The 27,281-nt window shown below is 36.5% G+C and overlaps 1 protein-coding gene across 2 annotated transcripts in view; it reads right to left on the bottom strand.

Moving 5' to 3' along the window:
• ME1 (malic enzyme 1) overlaps positions 1-27,281 on the bottom strand; it is a 154,478-nt gene that overhangs the window by 57,056 nt on the left and 70,141 nt on the right. For both annotated transcript variants that reach the window (XM_058801415.1, XM_058801416.1), the window contains exon 6: positions 11,144-11,247. In XM_058801415.1, coding sequence (XP_058657398.1) covers positions 11,144-11,247 — 104 coding nt within the window. The remainder of the gene's footprint in view (positions 1-11,143; positions 11,248-27,281) is intronic.

Raw genomic sequence — 27,281 nt, 5'->3', positions numbered from 1 at the left:
ATACTGTTTGTACTATACATCCACATTTCACTTCTAAAACTAAACACAGGAGTGGAGTTTGAGGCCTTTTAAAAAAAAACACTTTTCTATGTGAAGAAGCAGAAGTTAGCCTTGGCCATTTCTCTTAGAATGATTCAACTGCTTCAAAGTCACTTCTGTAACCCAGGAGAAGAAATGCAATGAAAAAACTTCAACATCCTGGGCAGTTTAGTTAATATTCATTTTTCACTTGAAGGTTTTACCTTACAGAACTGACCATTTGTTTAAAAGTCTCTTCAAACTCTGATTTCATTTTTATCACCTTGCTTAGTTTATGTCAGTGCAGTTCAATTACATACCTGAAACCCCACTAAAACACCTACATACAAAACAATAATTTCAAATACTTGGGCAGAGAACATTACTTAAAACCTCCATCAGCAACATCGCTGTGTTTTCAGTCAAAAAAATTTACTTAGGTGAATTTTCCCATTTTTTCCAATCACAGCAAGATTCCTAACACAGAAAGAAGGTAAGACAACAAAAATGAGATGAAATTTGAGGACCGTGGCAGTATTTACTCAAGCTAAAACTTGTGGTTTAGTGGTTTTCTTTGGAGCACAGACTATGTTCTTTGTCAAAAATCTTTTTTGTCCCATATTCTATTAAGTGGTTCTTTGACATTACCTCTGCTCTGTGAGCCAAAACTGCTGCTAACAAGCCTCAACTGAGAAAACACTATAGCTTTGTTGACCTTGTCAACTGTTTATATTCATATTAGCTCCTTGTTCTTGACCATCTAACCTCCTGCTCCCAAGCACAGAACAAAAACATTTGGTTTAGCACCTTATTCTGTCCTGCATACCTAGAGCTGTATGAAACAGCCACTTCCTTGTCTTCTGCTCTAAAGTTTTCTCCATTATATGGTTTTATACCAATAGATGCAATTACAAAATATAAGAATTATGGAGTTTTTAATACAACCAAAACCCAGAGAAGCAGAATGATGGCTAACAGACTTCATCAAAGCAGCTCTGTCAGTAGAGCTCAAAGGAGAAGGCATCTGGGACAAAAGCACAGCAGTGCCAGCTCTTACATCCACAGACCAAACTTTAGGAGTCGCCTGCCCAGCTGGAGGTGTCTGTTAATGCAATAGAGCAGCACAGCTGCAAGAGGCTGAGTAATTCAGGTAGAATGCTGGTTAAAAATGCATAGTGGATTCTACACACCATGATCTCCTCCTCGATTCTGGATTTCTTGCCAACAAGTCACTTAAGTGTCTTTAGGCTATGGGCCTGCAGCATTTGAAGGTGGTGCTGCGATAAAGTGAGGATGTGCAGCTGAATTTGACATCAGGATCACACCCAGTACTCCTCACATATATTATTTCAAAAATGGCCACCATGCCTTTTAGTTAACAGCTACAGATGAGCAGCTGGTTCCCATTTTGAAATCTGATTTGGAAAATATACAAAACCAGCTCCACTCAGTTCTCTTATCCTGAAAATATCATTCTTTGAAAATATTTTCCATATATAATTTACAGCTTCTATGCTTTTCTGGCAAAGAAAAGAAAACAAGTTCTTAGACTGTGTAGTCTAGCTTAAACTGAAAAATCACATCTTTTATACAAATTTAGAATAATTAAAGGACTTTAAAAAGCATTTCTTTCTATCTGTCATGGCATTCTTAAATCAGCTGGTGTCAATGTGAAGGATGAATTATTTAACTGTTTTCCCCATATAACTTCAGTAGAATCACTGTTGTCCTACAGAAGAAGAAATGTACCATTCCAGAAGTCATACATGTGTCCATATTATAATTAATTTTTCAGAAAGCAAGACTGTAATCAAAGATTTTAATAAAAATTTGACAGTGTAAAAATATCTCTTGATGTCTGGATCATGATATCTTGCCAGAGAAACGGGCTCCATAGGTTTTCAGATGACTCCAGTGCTGCCAAATGCAAAACCTCTAAAAAGACAGGCTTTCTATTCTGCAGCTACTGGAAAAGGATAGATAGATAGATAGATAGACAGACAGACAGACAGACAGATATGGTGCAGAACCAAAGTATATGTAAGAAAGTCGATGCAAATATTATTGCTGAATTAGGAGATTCTCATAGTTGGCTAAAGCACATGAGATATGAGATTACTAAGAGAATTGTAGCATTTCAGAGACTTGCACAAGTGCTTTCTGTTCTTACACATGGGACCACAAACACAGATGACATCTAGGCAAAAAATAAGCTGGTTAAACATTTACAAAGCATATACACTACCTGAAATTAAGACTAGATAAACTCTTTTTGGGAGCTTACAGCTTAGTAAAGGAACACTGGTTTCCTCCTGCGGTTTTTCTCTTCAGATTTGAAGACTCTTCCATTACTAGTAACTATCAAAACATTTAACATTTCAGTTTATCTAACAGATATAAATGAGCTTGCTCCTATTCATATGTTCTGTTGAAGGAAGAATAACTCCCGTACAGAGTTTCTAGATCAGAGCTCTATTCCAAGAAAGAACAAAGATCCCAAATAACTGTTCCACCAAGGTCTTTTAAATAGGGAGAGAGAAAAAAAGTTAATTTACTTATAACAGTAGAAATTAATCAAAAAGCAATTATAATAAAATTAAATTTATACATCCTTTAACTAAGTATTTCAGAAACAGTATAATCTATGGTTCTGTGATTCTAGAAAGGAGGTTTTACTTTTTCTAGCAGTATTTAACTCCATTTTTATTAAATTCTGCACAGTTCATTTTGAAAAATCCCTGCCAGCAATCTCTTTCCAGTAACCATTTAGGCTTACTACAGATCAGCAAGTACACTAACAATTAACTTTGATGATAAAATCCACCAAATTTTAGTGGAGTACTGGAATGTACTTCACTAATTATTCTCTCACTGTTTCAAAAGTAAAATGTTCGACAGCTTTCTGGTTTTGTACAAAGTTAGATCCCATTTTTAAAAGGAGAAATATCAGTGACATGGTGCCAGAGATAAAACAGTAAAGACTTTTCTTCTGCAGGAGCCAATGCAAGGAGAGCAGGACAAATTTTTTCCACCACATTATGAGGAAGATCTAAAAAATGAGGGATTAAGAAAAAAGCATCTTCAAATCACTCACACCCCAGTCTAGTTTTCAAAATGTGTTCCTTTTTTCTCTCATATACACCTCCAGTTCTATAAAGGATGACCTACCAGATGACTATTATCTGCTTGTGGGGATACAATCAGTTCCTTTGAAATTCCAAAATCTAGTTATTAAAATAAATTCCCTTACACAACTTTTATGATTTATTTCTTTATGCAAAGAACTTTTATGATTTTGCAATTAAACAAACACATTAGCTTAACAGATAACATGATTTATTCAGAAGTTGTTAGCACTGGCAGCACTGTTGAGTGTCTGTAAAGCATCAGTTGACTGCACTTACATATGGTAGTGGGCTTGAAGTGTCATATTGCATTTTTCAGCCATGGGTAATATTTTTTACAGTGGTTTATAAACACCAGTGATTGCTAATGCAAAAATAAGATGTGAATCTGGAATTTCCAAAAAGGGTAAAAAGTTCTGCAGATACCAAATACTGTCTCCTTACCTCTAGATTAAAAAAACAACAATGAATCAGTGAAATGAATCAATTGTATGATGTTGCAATTAAGAGCATCAGTCTTTAGTTCCCTTCAATTAAGCAAGCTCTCAGTTTGTTTTATTGGCATGAAATTGGTATAAAGAGACTGCAGGGACAGGAGGAGAGAGGCAGTTCCCAGCATTCAACTGATAATGCACACAATTCCAGAATTCAGCTCTGGAATGCTTTTGAATCCCAATTCCAAAATCCTGGCAAAGAGTTCATATGCAAGGCTTGCACAGCTGAAAGACTAACACAGCCATAACCTCAGTATACAGTTAAATACTTGCATTTCACAAGTCAGCATTTCAATCCATATTTAAGCATCACAAGAGAAATATCCTGATTTTTAGAAGTGCTGTTTGTCCACACTTCAGTACACTATACAGCTAGGCAAGGACATATGGATTACTGCTAGAGCTGTAGGACAGCCAGGGAAGTCACTGAAGTTTCCACTGCAATTTTCCTAGGAAGACTAAAAATATCTGGTTGAGTCTATCAAGGGTCCTGGTCTTGCAATAATCTCAAGGAGTATGGATAATTAAATTCTGGGAAAACACTAATTTGCCTATAGCTCTTTGGCTAATGTCACTGTCAATTTTTAATACAGTGATGACAACACTTTAAATAAAATAATACTTCGGTATTAAAGTATCTAAACTTCAGTTCTAAGATAGATCCATGAAGATCCATGACATATATCTATTCTCTCAAGGTATATTTTATCCAAAAAGGATATAACTACAATGCAAAATAATATAAAAAGGCAGCTATACAGCAATTTGCAAGTGCCTGACCTACACAACAGTGAGCCATGATGGTTTATTGCTAAATCAGCCAGTGACAAAACAAGCCAGTAACAACCAAATGATGAATGGGTTATGTCAGTGGTATTATTAATAGCTTACTATTTGTAGGCAACCAGGCAGCAGAGGCACACATGGGCATGGGCTGACCCACTGCCATGGATCAGGAATCTCAGCAGCAGCAGTTTGGGTGGTATACTCTGAATAAAGCACAGCAGTGCTGTTCTCTGCTAGAGGTAAAGGACCAAAGAGTGAGGTACTCAAATCCAATTAGCCAGACCGTCAGTGACTGAACGTTTTCCTGAGAGCTGAAATATAGGTAGAAATACTTCTTGACTTCTAGCGGGAAAGAGACAGAGCTGGGATAAAAGGGACAGATAATTTACTGCATTCTGATGTGAACTGAAGCCAAACTTTTGATATTTAACTTTACTAGAGTTTCCAAAAGGAGAAAAAAATAAAAGAAAAAGGGAAAAAAAAACCCGAAACTGCTGCTTCTGACAGCCTGGAAAACTACTGTACTTCCGTAACAACGATATAAACCTTGTTAAAATATTACACTCACACAAATTATTCAAATAAATCAACATTCATTCCATTTACAATGCAGTGCACCAGCTAACTTCTGTTGGGAATGCTGCCCACCATTTGCTGGAGCTATAAAAGATGAAGGAAAGTAACTGAGATTATCCAGGCCTTTTCCATTTGAAAAATCCCTTTCTAAAATAGTTTGCAGAAGAAAGGACTAGGAACAGCATGTTCTACACTTCTTGAGTTTTGAATGGCTGAAGCAAATCTGGGACATAATTAAGCATTATTAGAATATATAAATACATCCAATTTGAGCTGCAGATGCAGTTTTGGTACAAGAGGCATAGTAAAAATACTAAAATATTCCCCCACTTTCTCTATCTTATCTCAAAACCCAAAACAATGGCCTTTCCTCTCAGTACCATGTTTGAGGATTTTGGTACTTTTTGTTTTCTTTAAAGCATGAATGAGGTTTTATTTCTTCAAGGCTCCTCTGCTAATCTTTGCTAAGAATTTCTCTTAAGGTCTTGCATCACAAGCAATAATAGGTTTCTCTCTGCAAATAAACTTGATGTGACTAGAGTCTGTCTATCCTGCTATGATTTTGTTTCACTGACAGACTCACTTTTCCTTATACTACTTACTGCATCCAAAAAGTCTGCACAGCATATATTTGTAACATTTCCAGCAACCATATATGATTTAACCACCAAATGAACCAACAGGGAAGGGAAGAAGGCACTAAATAACAAAACCAAACATCAACCAACCAAAAAAACTGCTTGCCTACATTTTTCTTTTTGTGATGCCATTTATAAAGATATTCATACTAGGAGTGAATTAATTAACCTACTCCCCCTTATACAACAGAACACACAAAAGCAGATGTTTTCTACCAAGTCTTCTTTCCTCCATGTCAGAGCTCCCTGGATCTGGCAACTGAAAGAGTGCTAAATGTTTACACAGGCATCCCATCTCAAGAAACACAGTGCAGTCAGTTTACTTCTCTGTTCCCCCTACACAGGCAGGTGAGGACAATTCCAAGCAGGGCATCCCACTAATAACCAGAGCCTGGAAAAGGATTCAGGGTTCCTTAACAACCCTCCTAGAGATGGCATCATCTGTTGACAATTTAAATGTTGCAAGTGGAATCAGTTACAAGTCATCATGGTTAATCACAAGATTTGAAGATTATCCTCAGGCAAACCATCATAGTTGCTTGAACTATTAGAATAAAACATAAACCTTGATTATGAAACTGTTTGAGTTTTCCTCTTCCACTGTCCATTATCCAAAGAAACAGATCCTCACTTAAAACCACAATGTAAAAACACAATGTTTTTTTTTTTTTTTTTAGTCCAAGAGCCTTTTTTAATAGTCAAACAAGCTAAGAAGCCTTCTGAAAGGTCTTATCTCATGAGTATAAAAAACTCCACCTGGGAGTCAAGGTGGGCAAGGAAGCCTGGACCCAGGCACTTTCAGGAAGAACACAAACCCATCAATGACTGGAAATGAATCTCAGATGTAAGCAAACGAAAGAACTGAGGATAGGTTCAGAGAACAACTGCAGCTGTAGTCAAGGCAGCCTACAGGCTACTGCCAAAGGACCCACCTTTCTCATATCCTGCTGTCCACAGTGATCCTCATTAGGAAGTTAATATTCACTGCATGGTGGAAGGAGCAGCTAGGCATAGACTTGAAAAATTGCTTCAAAGGGCCTAATTCCCAATGAGGGAAAAAATCTCTATACAGAAGGATCTTCACTAAGTCTGCCATAGGAGGGAGTTGTTGCAGCAGCATTTCTTCTGCACGCTTTCTGACAGCCTCTTTAGCTTGATCAATATGGGAACACAGAGGCACAATGTAAGTCTTGGTCTTGCACCACTAAAATGCAGAAGAGGCACCAATGCTCCCACAACCTGTGCTTGGACAGGTCAGAATGACTGTGTGGTCCAACCACTCCCTTAATGATGCATACCTATATGCACCTTTTAAGGTGACTTCTTGCCAGTACATTCTCTTGCCGTAAGTAAGGGCTGTATGAATTAATTAATTTAGTCACAAATTGAACTATATTCTAATGCAATCTACTAAATGAAAACAGCTACTAAAATATTTTTCTATTTTGATTTTGTGGATACATTGCTTTTACAGTTGTTCTCAAAGTTAGCTAAACCATATTTACCATAAAACACTGCTTTAAAGTAGTACATGAAGTGAAATGAAATACTGCTACCATCTGTGAATAATGTAATCAGGCAAATGAGGAATAATGACTACATCATGGTAATTTAGGATGGAACACAGTGAATTACAATTGTCAGCAGTTTGGTTTATAGCTCACAAACTTGAGAAAAGCACAGCATATAAAAAGAGTGGGGAAGGATTTAATCAAAATATCATTACAGAAGAGAATGTAAACGACACATGGCATTACTTTTCAAGTGTCCACCACCATTATTTGTATCTTGGAGTGTAACTGAAAACTTACCATCACACACACACACACACAAAGATAACTTCAGTGATATCGGGCTGCTCATACACATCACAAATACACAGGATTTAGCTCATAACAGACGAATAATTCCATCCAACTCTTTGGAGTTGTGGTAGGTAGGCAAGGAAATAATCTATGGAAAATCCCCTAGATTCTTTCCATTTTCTAAGTTTCCTATCTGTTCATAGGCCAGAGGTGCAAGTCAGTATTTTCCCTGCCTACTATAATGACTTCTATTGGGGATGGTCTGAAGCAGAAAGCAAGCTGGTAGGATGCTCTTCTTCCCTACTCTGACATTCTGTTGAGGGGTTTGTGCAAACTAAATATTCTTTGAGATGGAGAAAAATTTCTGTACTCTTTAAATCTCCTCCTTGCATTAGACAAGGAAATTCAAGTCCCTGTTATTGAAAAGATGCTTTTTTCCTCTCCTTTAATTTCTTCCATTCTACATATTTTCCCCTCAAGCATTTCCATAATCCTTTCACTGCTGTACATGAATACCTCTTGGCCACTGATATATTTCTCTTTGCATCATCACAGTAGAGCAGAAAAGAAACGGGAACTGGAATAAAAAGAGAGTTATTTTCTCTGGTTACACATGAAAGTTTGGTGGATCAATCCCAGCTACCAAAGTGTTGTTTAGCAATCCCTCCTCTCAAAGTTTCCTCTGTAAACATAGATATTTAAGAACAACTTGTCATTTGGAAAAATTTACTTGTCTGTATAAAATGTTTTATGACCCACTTCTCCACAGGGCAGAAACTTAACAAATGTGTCTGAATTCCAGTTAGTATTATGTTCTTCACTGATGAAGACAACTGTCCGTCTTTTTCTCCTGTCATAAAATATTCCTTCCACTTAGAATATTCTTGTTCCTCCAAATTACTGCACTGACACAAAAGCAAGTACCACCTGGTAATGCCCAGAGAAATTATAGTCCCTGCCCTCAGAGAGGGTAGCTGCTAGCACTGGTAATAAATAAATAAACAAACAGATAAATGTATACATATATAAATAAATAAAAGCTGTTCACTGGATTTTTGTCACCAGAAATCCAGATACTTTCCATATGTTCCTGCCTTCCCTCATGTGGGAAAAATCATAATGTACTAGTTCCATTCTGCCATGATAGCACACTGGATACTGTACCAAAATCTTTAAGTAATGATTAGTTTAAGTTTAGGGTTTGTTGGTTTGGTTTGGGGTTTTCTTTTCTTTTAATCCTGACTCTTTCATAAATAATTTTGTTTCATAAGTAGAACTTTTTTTAGAGTGAATATAAGCAGAGGCTGAGAAGGAAGAAAGTATTGCAGTTCATGAAACTATACCTTTATATGAAGCACTTTCTTTATTATCATGCCATTCATTGTATAAAGATGACTTTTCAACATGAAACACTATAAATTATGCTGCATACAAATTTTCAAATTTATAAAAATTAAGATTCTCAAAATTTAACAATCATTCAAGATGACATCTAGGAAAATTCCCTGGAAGCCAATAAAAAGCCTGTACAGAGTGCACCGCCCTGTACTGCTGCCCACTCCTTCTTGCTCCCTGGCAATGCTGCTAAAACCTGGCTCTCACTTCTCTTAGATTTTGGCCTCTCTGGAGAATTATGAAGGTGAAAAAAGATCTAAAAGAGGTATTTCACATAGCTTTCCGACTTGAAAATATCTGTCATCACCCTGTCTTTAATTTAGACTTATTAAAAATCCATGACAGCCTTGTGTTTTACAATATTCATGATTATGTATGTCTTGGAGATGTACTGAAAACACCATGACAGCAGATTTCACCAGAATTCATCCCATTCCCAGAACTGATTAGGCAGTGTTAAATAAGAAAGCTTCTTTTGGAGCACCATGGCAGTAAGTAACAATAAATATGACTAACATAAAATTTAACAGACCAAACATGCATCTAAGATTAGCAAAGCAAATACTCGCTCAGTGAAACAGACAGCAGAAGGCCAGGAAAACTGAAAAGAGGAAAAACATAATAGAAACTTTCATAAGGAAAAAATAACTATCATGTAACCAAAGCATACAATTACCTAGATCACCACAATGTTTGTAAAAGGAATCATGACCTGTATGTTTAACAGTCAGACCTGCTATGCCAGAATCAGCTGAAAGTGCTGAGTCTGCCAGTGGCACTTTAAACACAAATCTGGATTTAAGGAAATGTAAAATTATTGAGCAATTGGACTTAATTTTTATTTAACTACATCACTTTTCCCTTCACCTTAGTAAATGGGTATCATAATGAATGTAGGTGTCACACTACAGGCAAAACAATTCACAAGTAAACCACGCAAAGTTGGAATTACAATTTTTAAGTGCTCCACTTCAAACATGAACTTCAACCACCGCTGACCATGACAGATTTAGCTGAGAACAAAGTGATCTTTCAGAAGGTCAAGCAAACACAAATTGCTCAAAATTGCTCAAAAATTACAGAGCTTTAAAGATGTTTAAGTAACAAGCGCATGTCAACCAGAACTTCAAACATTACTGAGATAATCTTCTGTTTGACTCTGATTATTTCCTTCAGTATCAAAAACAGTGGCTCATTTTAAAGAAAGGGCAAGTTAGAGAATGCATTATGTTAGAGATTTTCAGAGCACAGAGCAATTTCTAATGCTCTGAACATTCTTTTAGGGAGGTTACTCTATTAGAAAGGTTCACCAACATTATCTGCAGTGTTTTTCAGCAGAGTAGCAAACATACAACAGCTCAGTCACACCAGCAACTTCCAATAGGAAGATTATGAACAAGGGAGTGGCAGTGGGGATGATGGGGAAAAGTCTAAGTAGTACATGAAAGAATATGAGTTTCAGGCACAGAAATTAATACCACTTCTTGGCCAAGTTTCTTTTGCACAGCAACCAAGGCAGAAAGAACAGAAGTTATGTATACCTAGGTAAGGTCTCACATGCAGATGGGGCACACGGCAAGACTGAGGAGCTGGAAAGTATTTCCAGGTTCCACAGCTCAGCCTCACCTTTGGGAGGCAGATGGAGAAAACACATTCCTCTAAGGATCCTGGCAACTGAGCTATATCAGATATATACATTGAATGCAGAGCTAGAACTCAAAATACTTTAAGAAACAAGGAAACTATGAGCAAATGTGTTATTTGACATGCAAGGAGAACTATTTTATGCATCACAGTCTTATAATAAATTTAACTACTTTCTGTAGTTGAAAAGAGAAGCAGTGAAAGACCTGACTTGGTACCAATACCATGACATTTAAAATTAAAACACTGAAAAGTTAGTCCTGTCAAGGGTTTGGTGGGGGTAGAGGCAGGGGTTGCTAAGTATGATAGCTTCTTTAAGGCTGCTCACATCTCATGTATGAAATCACAGACAGAGATAATGTAGGCACAGAACTAGGCACAGAAAATTATTAGGCAAATATTTAACAATCTAAATCTTGAAAAATATGTTTGAAAAACTAGTTATATCCAGATGAATTTTGCTGCTCGTACAAGTCAAGAAACTGCAATATTGAAGGTAAATATCTAAGGCAGTTATAAACTCCTAAAATACTACGCTCAAAATAAAAATTATCTGGAACCTAACAACTCTGTTGTCTTTTCACAAGCTACTGACCTTTATTTCTTTCAAGATGAAGTTCACAGTGGAATTCATCAATAAGTAGCACAGATAGATCACTTACCTTTCAGTCACAGCTTCCATGAATTCATCAAGAAGATCATCATAGGCTTGACCTCTAATTCTCTTGTGTCTCAGCCCAATATACAAAGGATCTTTCAGCAATGTCTGTTGAAAAAAAAAAATGTTTGAAATATTACATGAGCAAGTTACAATACTATGGTCTTAGTTAATAAGAAGGGGACAAAAATAGAGTGTTTGAGGATTAACCCAAGCATATGAAGAACACATCGATTTATCCACCCCTACATTAAGACCAAAGAAGCATAAAGATTAAAGAAACACTCTTTTGTATCAAGGAAAATGGATACCCTAATCTCAAAGGAAGTGTATAGTTTTCAAGTAAAAAAGTAAAGTTTACTCTGAAATATCAGGTTTCAAAAGTATCTTTTAAAGTTTTAGTAATTTTCTATTTTTCTTTTATATCCTGAAAGTACTCTGACATTTAAAAAAAGCTATTTTCCTTCATTTTATCATAATGTTTCACAAATCTCTCCCAGAGCGCATAATTTCAACTGTGTTGATGAGCTGATACTCAGAAAATGAGCAGTTTTCTAAAATTTAATATGCCAAAACATAACCAACCCCTTCCCTTTTCCTTCCAAGTTTATTAGATTATCAGTTTATATTCTAGAATTTTTAATTTCAGCTATCCATGTTCCATCAGTTGGATACGATTTCTGAATTTATCTATGCTTAAATCTTGTACTTCTTCTTTCTTTAGCTTTATGATCCGTACTTCCCATAAAAACACCAAGGCTATATCACTCCATGTCTTCACTACTAGAAGGTTTGATGTATTTCCAAATTATAACTTACTAATTACTAAATTTATACTTCCCCACAGCAAGTGTCACACTTCCACTGGCTTTCCCAGGAACTCGGGTATAAAGACACTCTTTGTTATTATTTCTCACATGCCTCTGAAAACAAATAAGCTAATTTTCCTATTGCCTATAGTGTGCAATCCTCCCACACATGCCCAAACAGCTCACAGAATAGGTCGGAAGCTTGACCAAACATTTTTCATCCAAAAACAATTTGTAAACTCAACAGGGTGGCAGAAATTTTTTGTACATCAGCTTCAACTAGAAAAACATTGTAAAGAAAAATACAGACCAACTTGTCTTCCAAGTGAGAGTCTTCAGGATGCAAAATTAAGCAAAAAGTCTGGAAAGCTTTCTCTTCCTGACCCAGACTGAGAAACAGAAATCTTATTTCTGAATTTTAGAGAAGTGCCTAAATTCCCATCCCAGCTTTGTTTTAAATTGTAAAACTGAAAAAAAAAAAAAATCCTCTGGGTCACAAGCCCCTGTTAAAGAATGATTTGAATCAGTATGAAACCTAAAATCTTTGGTGGCATTCTCCCCAGGAGGTTCCTGATACAGACCTATAGATAGAGATGGTTGTCTCTCCCTCACAGTTCTCTCCACTTCCACAAAGATGTCAAGAAATAAGATTAGAATGTTTTAAAAAATCAAGCTGAATTTTCTTGCTAAATTAATCACCAATTCAGAGCAATCTGTAATACATTACTTACAGCCATTCAGAAGTTGTTAGTTCAGCTTTTTGAAGTGAAACACAAATAAAGTTCAAAATTAAAATTACTTTGTAAGTGAAGGAGACATCATTACACTGTAAATATTTTATTTATTCCCTTCACCAACACTGTAGCATTCATGTCTAAGTAGCACATTTTTTTTCAGAAATAATTTTGCCTCTGTATTCACATTATGCTAAATATTCTAGCAGCAAAATCAAAATAATTTGTACCTACTCTAGATATGTCAGGAAAAACTGGCAAGAGTTTGATCTAGTATTTGTCAATGTAATTTTCTCTTTTGTATAGTCTTCTTGTTTTGATATAATCACTTAAAACTTTATAGTCAAGAACTATTTCTGAAATTATTTTTTCATTTCCATTTTAAGTTTTTCTAGTTTTTAAAAATTACCTCAAGAAAACCTGAAAAATCAAGGATAAATTTATGTATCTGGAGGATGAATTTGCACAAAGTGCAAATTAACTTTTTAACAACTGGAAATATTCAGGCAATTTTGGAGAGCCCATATGAGTTTAACACTTCTCACCAGATTGAGCACACAAGGTTGGAAAGAAGAACAGCCAAGCTCAGGAGCCTCTGTCAGGAACATCATGGTAGGACTCAGAAGCAGCAATCTCACTTCTAAAATCCCATTGCTGCAGTTTTCCATGCCAGTAGGCTTCTGCTATTCCATGTCCTGTGCATGGATACCGCATATTCCACTGTCCAATTCAGAATAAATAACTTAATCCCTTTCCAACTCTCCTAATTTTTCTTCCTAAACTGATTTGCTCTTTTCAAAGAGCTTCCACAAGCTTTTTATTAAGCAATGCCTGTTTTCTCATTTTATAAAACAATGCTCAAAATGAAAAACAAATCTTTGGTCCCTTTATTTTTTAAATTCTGAATACATGTTTCTAAAACACTTTGCAGCCAGATTGAATCAGTCTGATTCCTTCAAGAAGGCGGTTTAGATGGGCAGTGATTCTGTGAAAGTTCAAGAGAAACAGGCATCACATTACTCTGTTAAAAAAGTGCTAAATCAGCCTTTAAACACACATAAGCTCCTACACTCCTTTTGCTACTTCTCAATTTTTCATGTCTGTGAGCATTTAAATCTATAGTCAACACAAAAACTCAGAACTCCAAAGCAGTTCCATTTACAGGACCACTGCTTGAGTTTATTCACCTATCTTTGATGCTGAAATTTAATCTGAAATATTTTAAAGAATTATTACAGTGTTTCTGGAGTGTTTATAAACCTCTAGCCTCAGAAGTCTCACAAGCAGAGACAATTAATTCAGCGACACATCTCTGATGAAAAGCTTAGCCAGCTATATACTCAGATTTCAGAATTCCTTTACAGCTCAGTGCATTCCGCTTAACAAATGTTACAGTTTGACATGAAATAGCCCCAAAAAGTTCCTTTATGGTCCTGTTTGGAACAACGTATGAAGAAACCCGTGGCGGACACAAAAGAATGAAACATTCAGCAAGTGAAAAGAACAGTGGTCACGTCTGCGCCCTGAGTGGCAAACCATTGTGGAGCCGCTGCCTTTCCAAAGGCCGCTGAAGAATGAATAAGCTGCTTAAGCACATTATCCCTTTATTCAGGTCAACACCATGCAAACCAGGACCATGGTGTTTGTTTATTTTAGAGGGTTCACACATCTTGAGAGATTAACATTTGCTACCAACTATTTCATGGCTTTCAAAACAGATTACCAAAAAAAAAAAGTTTCGTCGTACGATCGAGCATGTCAAACCGACACGATGATTAGGTACTTTTCCTCAATGACTTGGGTTTCTTTTGTTACCTAGCTTGTTGTCAAAGCTTAAACTTAGTTTTGTGTTTTTGGAAATCAAATCTCTCTCAAAACATAACTCTCCTTTTCCCAGGTTAGTTGGTTTGTTATGCATATCACATGACACTGAAAAAGTTGATGCCAGCTTACTTTTAGACATGTTTATTCTAAGACTAAAAAAAGTTCTGAAACATTTAGGTTTACCAATGTGGTACATTCAAACTTTAACAGAAATAGTGTTTTCTAAGAATAAAGGGCTTTTATAAAGTTCTGGTTGTGGCAGTGGAAATATCAGGTAGATCTATTTAGAATTAGCTGTGCAAAATAACAAGTTCTTTGAAGCACCATCTGAGCACATTAAAACTGTAATGACCTTTGAGGGCTTTAAGAAAAAGGTAAATCGTTTATGCCATCTTACTTAAAGAGATCAGCAAACCATCACAGTTCAAGCAAGGCTGAGCTGTGCACCTGGCTCTAATTTAGCTACAAAAGTAAACCAGTGAGAAACAGAAAACTGCACACTTGAATATTTCATCAGTTGAGCACAAACACACTGAAATGTCATTTATTCCCAAACTTGGCACTGAGATGTTTCTTTGAAACAAATACATACTTCAGTGAACAGCTTCATGGAAAATTGTAGGGGAACATCTGCAAGACCCCGAGCCTTTCCACTGACAATGATGGAGCAGAGATAGTTCACAACCAATCAGTGCTACATAGACAGTGTTTGGTGTATGGTAATGCTTCAGAGTAGCAACTAACCCCATGCCATTAAAATGCCAAAACCCTCCAGCAGCTCTACAATGGGAAATGATTTGCACTAGAGTTCACAATTACAGAGCTAAAAGAGAACTGTATTTGTATGGGACATCTGAAGCTTTGGGACAAAGACATGCCACATGCCAGAAATTAAACACATTTCAGAGGATGATTCATCTAACAGGGCACACAGTTACCAAAAACACCAGGGGGAGGCCGCTGCTTTATCAAGTCTTAAATTTTTCTTACATTAATACACTCTTAATTCTTTTTGTAACTTTCTTGTCTCAGTTTTAACAGGTTGGGCAAGGGTTGGTGAGCAAAGGAGGGTTTCTGCTCTCTAGGAAAGTTGCATATTCCAAACTTCTATTTTTGTTCCACAAGACTGAAATTTCACTTGATGTCAAACTTTTTCCAATAAAAACAGTCAGCCAGTTAGGAACATGCCAATGTTGTGAACTTAACTTCAGCTTCCATCAATACTCATCACCCAGTAATCAATTTGCATTCATTTAAACTTTCAGCTTGAAAGCACTAACATGCTGAATCATGATTTTCTGTCCTTCAAAAACTGCTTACAGCTGCAAAGTGTTTGTCATGACATTAAAAGTGTGTAAGATTTCAACTTATAGTAGACTAGAAGGCCCTTCTTTTCTTTGAATAAGCTTGTTTTGAAGCCTCAAATACAGGATGATACTCTTAAAATGTGTAACAAATTCTGTGTTTCCAAATTCTAAGTGAACTTTGGATGAGTTGAATGTTACTAATTGGGTTTGAGGGTGTAGAATACTTTGCAAAAATAAGTTGCATAATCAAAGAACTAAAGATTTTTTCTGAGATTTTGTTTTCTTTGAGTTACACTAGCCATATGACATACTCACTAAGAAATCACAGCCCCTCCTATCTAAACACCAGACCTTTATCAACACATTTGCAAATGTTAGCAAGGGGCCTCTTGCACAAGAATAAAAGGAGCCTTACTCTCTGTTTCTCTCTAAAAGAAGGAGATCTCATCTTTGGGAGTCTCAGCTAATACTTTAACCAGACATCCCCAAAAAAGGTACAGGCATACAGAGCAGTAGCTCCCTTTGTCCTTCAGTTTCCTCCATGGGCTCCTCCACAGGACAGGATGCTACATAAGATCCCAACACAGAATTCCAAAAATTGGTATTCTATGGTAAGTTGGTAAAATGGGTCAGTCTAGCCATAAAAAAAGGAGGAAAAACCCCATACACCAGAGATGAGTTTTAACAGTCAATCTCAGCTGTGCTCACCTTACCAAAACCAAGCAGCTGTCAGTTCTTTAGAGACAAAGATATGGCCATACTATAATTACTATTTTCCCACCTGTAAGCGTAAAACCATCACTGAAAATTGTCCCTTGTCTGCTCAGACAAAATTTTAGACCTTCAATAGTCAAGAGTTTAAAAGATAATACATTCATAGTGCTCCTTTGTAATCAATCTTGAATGCAGTGCTTGAAAGGAATTACTTCTATGGAATAAAGGTATTAGCAAAGAGTATTATGAATTTTTGAGACAGCTTAAAATATAAAAATTTATTAAAACTCTGGTGAAGCAATATCCTAATGTAACAGAAAAGTAGTTATGGTGTTTAAAAATTCTGCTTAAAAGAATTTAAGGTTGGGGTAAAAAAAACAGAGAATATATTCTCTTTCATATATGTATAATGATACTATAGATTTGCACACCCAGACTAGACATTTGAAATTATTTCTCCTTAAAGACAGGCTTCATTTATTAAGCCCAACCTGTAATTTAATTTCATAAAGTTATTGAAGTGTCAATGTGACCTTTAAATCCTGTGCTTGCTTCTGCTCAGGGAGCTTACTCAATTTCTAACCTGAAGAGGAATTACCAGTTGTAGTTCGGAATGCTCACTGAGCCTTGTCGCTTATATTCCAGTGATTTCCCACGCATGCAGACAGCCTTGCCCAGCTGAAAAACTGTCAGCTCCAGAGAGCTTTAACAACAAAATAAAAATCCCTCTAATGGCTGGAAAGAATGCCTCATGAAGGAATCTTGTAACATGCTATGAAATTACCACAGCCCATCCCCAAGCAAGACTGCACAGAGCCGGGCTGTGCCAAGGACATTCTGTGGGATGTTTCCGGCGCATGTCTGTGGCACTGAATAAAGGCCGCAGTGTGTGAGGGCTGCGGGCACACCGTGGCCGGGTGCCCAGGGGCACAAGCCTCCAGCCCCCTCGCACGGCACCATCTGCCTGCCTCCCTCCATCCCGGGCCATGGCTACCACGGGGGCTCCTCCAGCAAGTCAAACACATTCCTGAGAGTGAGCACGCAAAGCTAAAGAGCTCCCAGCCCCCTGAGGGTAACATTTACAAACAAACCTGAGATATACAACTGTGTGGTTGTGTGAGCCCTCATTAGCAGGTAGCACCAAGTACAAAATCCAAAGACAGAAAGCTGCAGCAGCAAGGGGCAACACGCGTTTGATTTTTCAGGTTTTTCAAAAGACTGCTGTCTCTTCCAAGTCAGAGAATGCATTTGTGTTTGGGTCATGACTCATGTGTGTCCACGAGTCAGTTTGTGGAACCAAGTGATGGATGAAGAGCTCAAGGGCTGTTGATGGTCCAGTGGCACAGAGCAGCGTTGCCTTCTAGTGTGAATCCCTACATACACCTGAGTCACTCTCAAAGCTAAACTCCAAAATGCTGGGAATGATAAAATATTTTATAGAAGTTATACTTTTATAGAAATTTTCTCTTATGATTTTTAGATGTAATTCAAGATTTCTGAGCTTGAAACATACAGTTAGTTACAGCCAGTGGTCCATTAATGATGCATATGCTCAAGAAGTTCCTTTCGAAACAAACTGGATATCACAATGATACCTGAACCTCTCTGCTTGGTGGGCTCTGACAATTACAAGTAATACACACTACAGCTAGGCTAACCATATACTGCCATACTTTTCATTGAATATTAAAATTTAAAAAATTTCAAAGCAATAATTCATCTGACATCAGATGAATTATATTTTTTTCAAAGCAATTTAGCTTTTGTTCCACCTGCTCACTTTTCCAGCACACAGTATAAGAGATTCACACAACAATAACAAAGCTTTTCAGTAAGTTACCATTGATATTAAAAAAATTTGTGCAGTAAATTTACTTGGACAATATGGCAAAAACTGCTCTGTGAACCTTGATCTTTATGGCAGTTTCCAAACAGGAAAGACCTGGGAAGAGCTGAGTAGTGAAACATACCTCAACTACAACTTTGCTAGCCAACAGATCAAGCAAAAAAATAATGGTGTTTCCCTGAAATTTAAATGCCATTGGAACATTTTTTTAGGTCAAACAGCTTACATGGATTATTTTCAACCAGTTTACCTTCAAAAACTATTAGATACAGGTTTCAGAGGATGGCCATCATGAGTCATGCCCTGTTCATAAGGAGAAAATAAGGCATTTTCCTGAGGATTGGATTAGATGTTATTTATAAAGGTACTGTAATTGAAAAAAGAAAAAACTGCCTTCAAAGCAATCAAGTTAGCTTGACAGTTCTTCGTACTAGAAAATGAAAAACTAAAAAGCTCAATTCTAAATATACAATTGTGCCAACATCTTCCATTACAGAAAATTAGCTTCAAAACGAACATAATAAATTCCTTGTTAGACTGATCTTTAAAGCACCAGAGTTCTCCTAATACCATGCTTGTGTATCAGCACCATAGAGATTCATCAAGTCCTTCTTCTAAATCTGCATTTACTTCTGCACCAAGCAGCAGCTGTCACAAGCAGCTCATAACTAAGGTTATAAGATTACTAGGATGAAGGGGAAATAATTTCTGATCTTGGAAAATATTGAGGAAAAGTATAGAAAGATTCATTTCCTGTGCTAATTGTGCCAATCTGAAAATAATGGAATGCTTTCTATGAACAGGGTACTGTCACCATGGATGAAGTGCATGTTCCTTACAGAACAGGTTCTCAAGCATTAGAACAAGCTGAGAAGCAGGGAAGGGGTTGAGTTCCCATTCCTGGAGGTATTTAAAAGTATTTAAAAATACATGTGGCACTTTCAGGACATGGTTTAGTGGTAGACTTGGCAGTGCTGGGTTAACAGTGCGACCCAGCGATCTTACAGGTCTTTTCAAACCTAGAACCATATCTAGCAGAATTAGCAAGGAGAACAAGGAGGGTAAGTCATTGTGCATTTTAAGAAAACAAAACAAAGCAAAATAACAAGCTAAACACTCTGCATTATGTTTAACAGTCTGAGAGACCTCTCCTGATGTTAGCATCTGTCTGGAGGGATAGGGACAATGCCAATTCCACAAATGCCTGTAATTTGAGTTGGAACTTGGAAGACACTCAGAACCATGGTTTTGGAGGAACATTTCATCAGACACAATTTTAGCATGCATAATTCTTTTACACAGTAAAACTGAAAACAAATGGTTGTCCGCATGCCAGTGGCATTTCTTGAAAAACTTCATCATTTGCCTATTGAGAAAACAATAGTCCTGAAGAATCCAACATCATTTAGGACTTCAGCACATTGTGCTGCGTGTAATCACTAATATTTTAACATACAAACAATAGTCAGAAAGAAATCTGAGAAATCTCATCTATTTTATTAATATAATTTTCAGAAGAAATCTCACAGGAAATCTCCTAAAACTCCTGATATCTACTTTCTATACAAGCTTTTACTGAATCACAGAAAAGGCTCAGACGGACCATTAAGCTCCCTACACAACTGACCCCCTACAGGCCTCACAGACCCAAAGACTAGAATTTCTTCTTCATGAACCCTAGCTGCTACATGGCTAAAAACTCAGTCACATATCCTGTCACACATCAAGAAACATTTTATAATACTCTACACTTTGAAATACAGCTGATGGATAATGGGAACTGGAAGCTACAGAAACAGATTACTGCAACAAAACTTTCCAAAGTTTCTTGCTCTCAAAAAACATGAAGGATGACATGCTAAACCTACTTGAAGGTCCAGCCATAAGTGCTCATAATAAATCATATAAGGTGGCCAAACAACAATCTTTAAGAAGAGCCCAAGCAGTGCTCATGGCAGCCTGTATAGTACCCTAAAAGACAACTCTAGCCTCACCGAAATGCTTTAAAGAAGTTGGAGATATTTCTCTTTCTTTTTTCCTGTAGTTAACAGGAGTGTAGCTATCTCAATACATTACATTTTTTAGCTTAATCAAGAGAGTGATAAAGTACAGCTGCTTAGGATGGGTCAAACACTTTTAAAACATTTAACTTTTCTATACCATTTTTGCAAAGCGAGAAACACACATCATTCCCTTTACGTTCGTGCACTTATATTTAAAAATTTTGTTTAGGATAGGTAGCTGGAATATCTAATTATAAGGACTCATCCAGTTTTCAAAAGCAGACAAAAATACAGAAAAAACCCCAAACAAACTCAAAAAGCAAACCACCAACAAAGTGAAACAGCAAAGAGTAAAAATGTATTGTTTTGAAGATGACACCATCAAAGGCTTGTTATTAATTAGTAGTATTCAGAAGAATGCCATCTTAATAATTTTCCTTCATTGGAAAAATTACAAAGATAACATAAGCCTTAAAAAAAACCTTCAACAAACTTTTTCACTCATATTTAATATTATACATACAAAGAGGATTTTGCTAATATTGTATCAGCTCGCACATTATGACAGCAGAGTGTCTCAAGTACATCAGACTGAACAGATTTTTAACATATCAACAGATAGCATTTACAAAACTGAAAATCTTGTTCTAGGTTACCACTATATCTCATTTCTACACCAACAGTTCCGATATTTTGGTGTCTGTTTTTTTTTTTTATTCACATGTAACTATAAATCTCTACCGCTTGTTTTGACCTCTCCTCAGTTGTAATAAACTTATATCTGTTTACTTCATTCAGTTCCATAAGCTATTTCCACATGGTCTTTCCTTTGACCCTGACATCCCTGTCTCCTATGGCAACATTCAGACATTTTCTTTCTTAGAGCCAAATAGGTTGGACCTCCTCCTACATCAACAAGTCCCATCAACAGTGTCCCCTAGACTGAAAAAATATGATGATATTATTTTGGTGCTGGCATCTCAACTATATATCTGTCACATCACTAGTCAAAAAAAAATAAAAAGTCATTCTGTGCACAAAGCACACTTGCTAGTGCAAGGCCAACATTTGTAAGAGCACCTTTAAAATTCAATTGTGACAAGCTTTGTCCCAGATGCTAGGCTGTCTTATGTGGAGCCATAAATAATATAAATTTTCCCACCTTTTGTGATAATAGCTATATTTATGCCCATTCCTTCTCTTGTCTCCCCTACTGCTGTGAAATTGCTGAAGAGGCAGACAGCAGTTACTGTGAAAGCCAATGAAAATAAACACTATCTGTTGCTGTCTTCTGAGCATAAAGAATTGGAAATGTCCAATGTATCTTCAAACAAAGTCTGCCATCAATTTAGTCTATGGATAGTCATGCATGTTATCCAAAATCAGCATTTCCAGATATGCATTTCTGCCCTCTTTCACAGATCCCCTTGCTCTGGAAAGTGAAGTAAGAAGAAATTAAATGGACTGACAGAACTGCCTGTAACATAAGTACACAGCTCGTTCCCTGTAGTGTCAGCTGAAACTGTGACTTAAATCCTGTGTCACCACCATATTCTTTCTTCTAAAACCCTCCTCTCTTCAGCTTCTCAGGTCTTAAAAATCATTGCCAACACACTGTTTGGTAAACACGAAAATCTAAGGCACAACCTAGTTTTGTCACATTTTTTGTGGTCTAACGAAATAGAACATTTCACAAAACAAATAATCATAAATAGCAAATGTCACAATAATAAATTAACAGTCACAGAAAAAGAATACCATATATTCCTAGCCAAAAGGACAATATTTAAAGGATGAAAATAGATCAAAAGTAGCAGACAACTGCTGAGGTCTTCTCATGCACTAAGCAGTGGAATGGCATTTCTCACAGAGCAGTAGAATGACACTTCTCAAAGATAACAAGAGTTGTTTAATAAGAGGTTGATATAAGTTCAAAACCAAGTTTCAGTCTCTGTACAAGTCCCCTGAGTCACACAGTAACCACGTATCAGATGCAGAGAGAGGCAAGTGAAGTGCAAACTGAATATGAATTCATGTTAGCTAACTTAAGAACCTATACTGGATACTTCTACATCTAAACTAGTCTAGGCTCTTTATATAGTCAACAAGTAAAAAAAAAATTAAAAACTATTTTAAAATACAATTTATCAGACCCATTTAAGACAGTTCCTCTACAAGAAGCAGCACCTCTTCCCCTTACAAAATTAGCTTAGGATGATTAGCTTAAGATGACAAGCTCCACATCTCTTTTTAAGTCTTTCTGAGCATTCCTCGTTGGGCTCCAGACTCTCAAGATTAATAATTCAAACACAGGATTATAACTGTCCATTCCAGTTAACTCAAAGTATGGAAAAGAAAGAGAAAGAAACATTGCTGCCTAAGTGGGTATACCAGAAAAGTCTAGATTTGGGTTTAGTACACAGGCAGCATGGAAAGGCTGGATGGTTACAAGAAGACTGCAAATACATCTTTAGTATTTTATGAAAGCATAAGAGAACTTTAGGAAAGGCAATTTAGAATGATGGTGGATGTAATCTGGCACTGAAATATGCAACAATATATTATTTTATACAACATGCATCTTAAAAAGATCATATGTACTTGAAAGTCTCCTTTAATTTAATTATACTGGAACAACGAACAACTGGATGAATTTTTTAAAATGCAGTAATGTTTTGCTGTATAATAACTACAGTAAGTCCCAGGTGAAAAAAGAAATCTTTCCTCATTGTTTTTTTTATGTATTTAGAAAGGACTGTAAGTACTTTTGCTACTGACAGGAAATGAGGATGAAGGTATTTTTCACCCTCTGTTAGGGTAAAAGAAGATGAGCACCATAACAGTAGTAATGTAAACACAGAATGCCTTTCTACTGCAATAGTAAAGAACAAAGACCATTGCAAGTGACTGCAACATTAAAGAAAATGCTGATAGTGTACAAAGAAAAATATTAAAAGAGAATAAATGTTTAAAATCCAGGCCCATTTATATTTGAGTTTTATTGGTAAAAGCACTAGTACTCACAGCTGCTGATGTATGCCTAACAAAATATGAGAAAAGGAGCTAAATGAAAACAAGAGAGGAGATGCACTATGCTCCCCTGGGAACACCATGGTAAAGAATAGCAAATGATCTTCTACATTTGAAAGTAAGTCAAAACTTTTAGCAGCTCGAAATACTGTGGGAAATGCTGTTCCCCTCTGGACACAATTACTTCATGAAAGGGGTAGGCAATGTTTTGTGTTTCAGCTCCCTTAATATATCATTAGTAGAATGCATTTCTAGGAAGCTGAAGACATTTGTATACAATTTTCTTGAAGGTTTAATATAGCCATGGAAATACATAGTAAGACAGAAGATACAGAAGAAGAAGTAATTAAAAAATTGCAGAAGGCTAGGGACAAAAGACAAACTCAAAGAGGTTGCCTTTAGAAGACTGAAGCACACTGGAAATCTCAGTATCTTGGATCTAGATTTATTACTACATAAAACTAGATTACTACTAAATCTAGATTTATTACTACACTTACATATTCTCAACCCATCTGAGTTAAAGCACTGAGTAAAAATAACTTATGAAATTTTCAAGTCGTGAATGTATTACAGACATATTGTAGCTATTCAATAAGAGCATTAAAGAGCAAGAAAAGGAAAACTCTCAAATATTACAGAAGAACATCAGCTGTCAGATATTCAAGATCCACTCAAACATGTTACCCACCAGGCTCTGCACTGAGGGAAAATGGTGGGCCTGGATGTAAGTGTCATCCCTTCTCCAGAGCATTTTTTAAGCCTGCAAGTGTAATATGGATGCTGGCACAGTTCCAGGTGTTCATGTTACTTAAATAAAGCATGTATAGGAGAGATTGATGATGCCATATTTATTTTAGACGTGGATCTTTTGAAACATACTGGAAAGATAACAGTAAACCCCTCAATTTTAGAACACACATCTATAAAATCAGTGTTCATTCCCTCTTCTAACACAAACTCAGTCCACTTCAAATAACTGACTAAATTTAAAAGGAGACTACCAATTCTGACTAAATAAAGCAGTTTTTCTCCTTCACAGTGGGCTAGACAGTACTTTAAGTTCAAATATCATATTACTTTTCAATACTTCTTAACACGGGAGAATGGAAAAAATTACTCATGACACCAACTCTAGAGAAATTAGCATCCAATCACATTGTTTTCTTGCCAACTCAAAGTTCAGAAAGGGGAAGAGAAAGGAATGGTCATCTATTTTCTCCCTTCATCAAGTGCTGACTGTATACTACCAGAGAAGGCAGTGCAGAAGCAAGATCTACTGGGAAAAAAATCCACTTGTAAAAAAAAACTTAACTGTTAAAGGGAAGTGCAATTATTTCCTACCAGACTGGCACAGACAGGCAACAATCAAAAAATAAAAAAATACACAGAATATTTACTTCATAAATAGTTAATTCATTAACTATTATTAATTAATTAATGCTTGGAACTCAGCACAACTGAGCCACAGCATTACCTCTGAGCACTTTCCTTGGCCTGACTATTTTGGGAGCATGTAAAAAAAGCCTCTCTCCATCACCCAGGTTAATTTGGTCAGTAACATTTCAACACACCTAAATTAAAAGCTGCACATCTGGAAAGCTGTTTTGATCACACATAGTGTCATTTGTATTGCAGAAATATGCAAAACTACTAGGGAGCACACTGGAGAATATAACTTAGAAAAGAGATTCTCATATTGCACCAGATACAAAAATAGACTCTTTTTATATAGAGGACTAACCTCTATTCATAGAATTCAGGAAATGTTATTGCTATGTTACAGTAAAACTGTCACTGAAATGTCTCCAGTTCTAACAATCATCATTCAAGGGGAAGGCAACAGGACCTTTTTAAAATCATAAATTAATAAATTTAAAAATTTAAATTTAAAATCATTAATCTCATAAAGAGAGCATACTCATTCCCATTACATATTTACTACATTTACAAAGAAGTGCAGAAGTGGCACTACTCTACATATGAATGCAAATTTTTATTGTCTTTTATTTAGAAATCCCTGCAGCTCTGCACAATTTATTTACTTGACACATCTATATTTTCGGATTGATAAGGTATGAAATTGTATGAAATTTCCTCTATAATAAGTTTTCTACTGTCCAGGTTTCTATTTTGGTTGAAATATGAATAATAAGAGCAGTTTTGTTTCTGTTTTCTCATCAGCTTTCATTTGCACATTTATATATAGGTCCTCCTCAAGAATATGAATCTTGGAAGGCTACTACTAATTCTTACAACAATTGGAAATAATATGGGGAAATACAGAAAGCTAGCTAGGATAAGCTGAAAAGCTGAGCCTGAATTTGCACCTCAGCTTTTCTGGACAGTATATTCCAGCACAGATGCCTGTCATTCCTCCAGAGGAGTTGAACTGCCAGCCTGGGCATGCTCATTGACCTATTTAGGGCAACTGTGAGAACCATCACATTCCTGTACTTCAATATTTTAGTAAGTTTAGAGAAAACAATATTCCAAAGCAAGCATGCAGGAAACAACTTGAAATAGCAACCCACAAGTCCCTGAAGTGTCGCAGAGGAAGGAATAGCTGCCCTAGCAGCTGCCCCGCATATTTCTCCCTCTTGTGCGCTTTTCAGTGCTTAAATCATAGAATTATAGAATTACTTAGGTTGGAAAATACCTTTAAGATCAGTGAGTCCAACTGTTAACCCAGCACTGCCAAGTCCAGCACTAAACCATGTCTCTAAGCACCACAGCTACACAGCTTTTAAATACCTCCATGGATGGGGACTCTACCATTTCCCTGAGCAGTCTGTTCCAACGTTTAACAACCCTTTCTGTGAAGAAATTCTTCCTAATATCCCATCTAAAACCCACCTGGTACAGCTTGAGGCCATTTTCTCTCATGCTATCCCTTCTTAGTTTGGAGAAGAGACCAACAGCTGAGAAACACATTTTTTAAAAGCAAACTGGCCATTGTCATTCATCTGCACATTAAGGGTACATATATGTGACCCATCAGCTTTTTAGCTGTGTCTACACAGGGCAAGAGAATATTTGTGTGTCCAGCTTCTTTGCAGCCATTGCAGCTGGAATGATCTCAGACCCCTGAGCAATCCACATGGCACTGTGCTGGTGCTCAGAGCACCACGATGTCTTCTGCTAGAAACTGTCTGTGTAAAGGTCCTTTCAATATGAGCTGTCCCGGCTCTTCCACATTGTGTAAAGGTACTGTTTGAAAGAGCTGGATGCTTTCTACCTGAACTAAAATTTATGGTAAATGGCTTAAATTTAAAACTAACACACAATCTTTCCAAATCTCCCACAACTGGCCGCTGCCAGTATTGAATTTATACAAGTGATTACTTTAGAATTGGTCTGGCAGCCATGAACTTATCAAAGCTCCTTTTCTAAGGTATCAAATAAACACAGTTCTCATTCCTCTGCTAAGCATCCAGTATTAGATTAAAATTTTTATGGTCAAAATAAACCCTTTCACCATTGGTTTGACTTCTATGTAACACAAGGCATCAGTCCTGCTAGATTTCATTACTCCTCTGTCTGGAAATAATACTTTAACAAGACCATGTCTCTTTTGTGACCCTTGAACAATAAAATATTGCCTCCAAGTCACTGATAAAGATATTGAACTTTTCAGAGCTGAAAAAAATCCTGAGATACCTTAAACCCACAAGTATTTTATTATTTTTCACAGAAATACATATTTTAAATTGCATTTTCTCCAGTAACACAGGAGGCCTGCTTTGCTTTTTCATTAGCCTTATTTCTTAAAAGAAGAAGTAAGAATTCAAATGTCTTTCAAGGGTAAAAAACTAAGTCAGCCAAAAATCTGTAAACTCTCATTGGACCAGGATCGTTGCATTTTCACTAAGAGC

The sequence above is a fragment of the Ammospiza caudacuta genome, chromosome 3 (genome assembly GCF_027887145.1).
Source record: "Ammospiza caudacuta isolate bAmmCau1 chromosome 3, bAmmCau1.pri, whole genome shotgun sequence".
In the NCBI taxonomy this organism is placed as follows: domain Eukaryota; kingdom Metazoa; phylum Chordata; class Aves; order Passeriformes; family Passerellidae; genus Ammospiza; species Ammospiza caudacuta.
The sequence above is the reverse complement of the archived record's forward strand: the minus strand, read 5'-3'. Positions and strand labels throughout refer to the sequence as shown.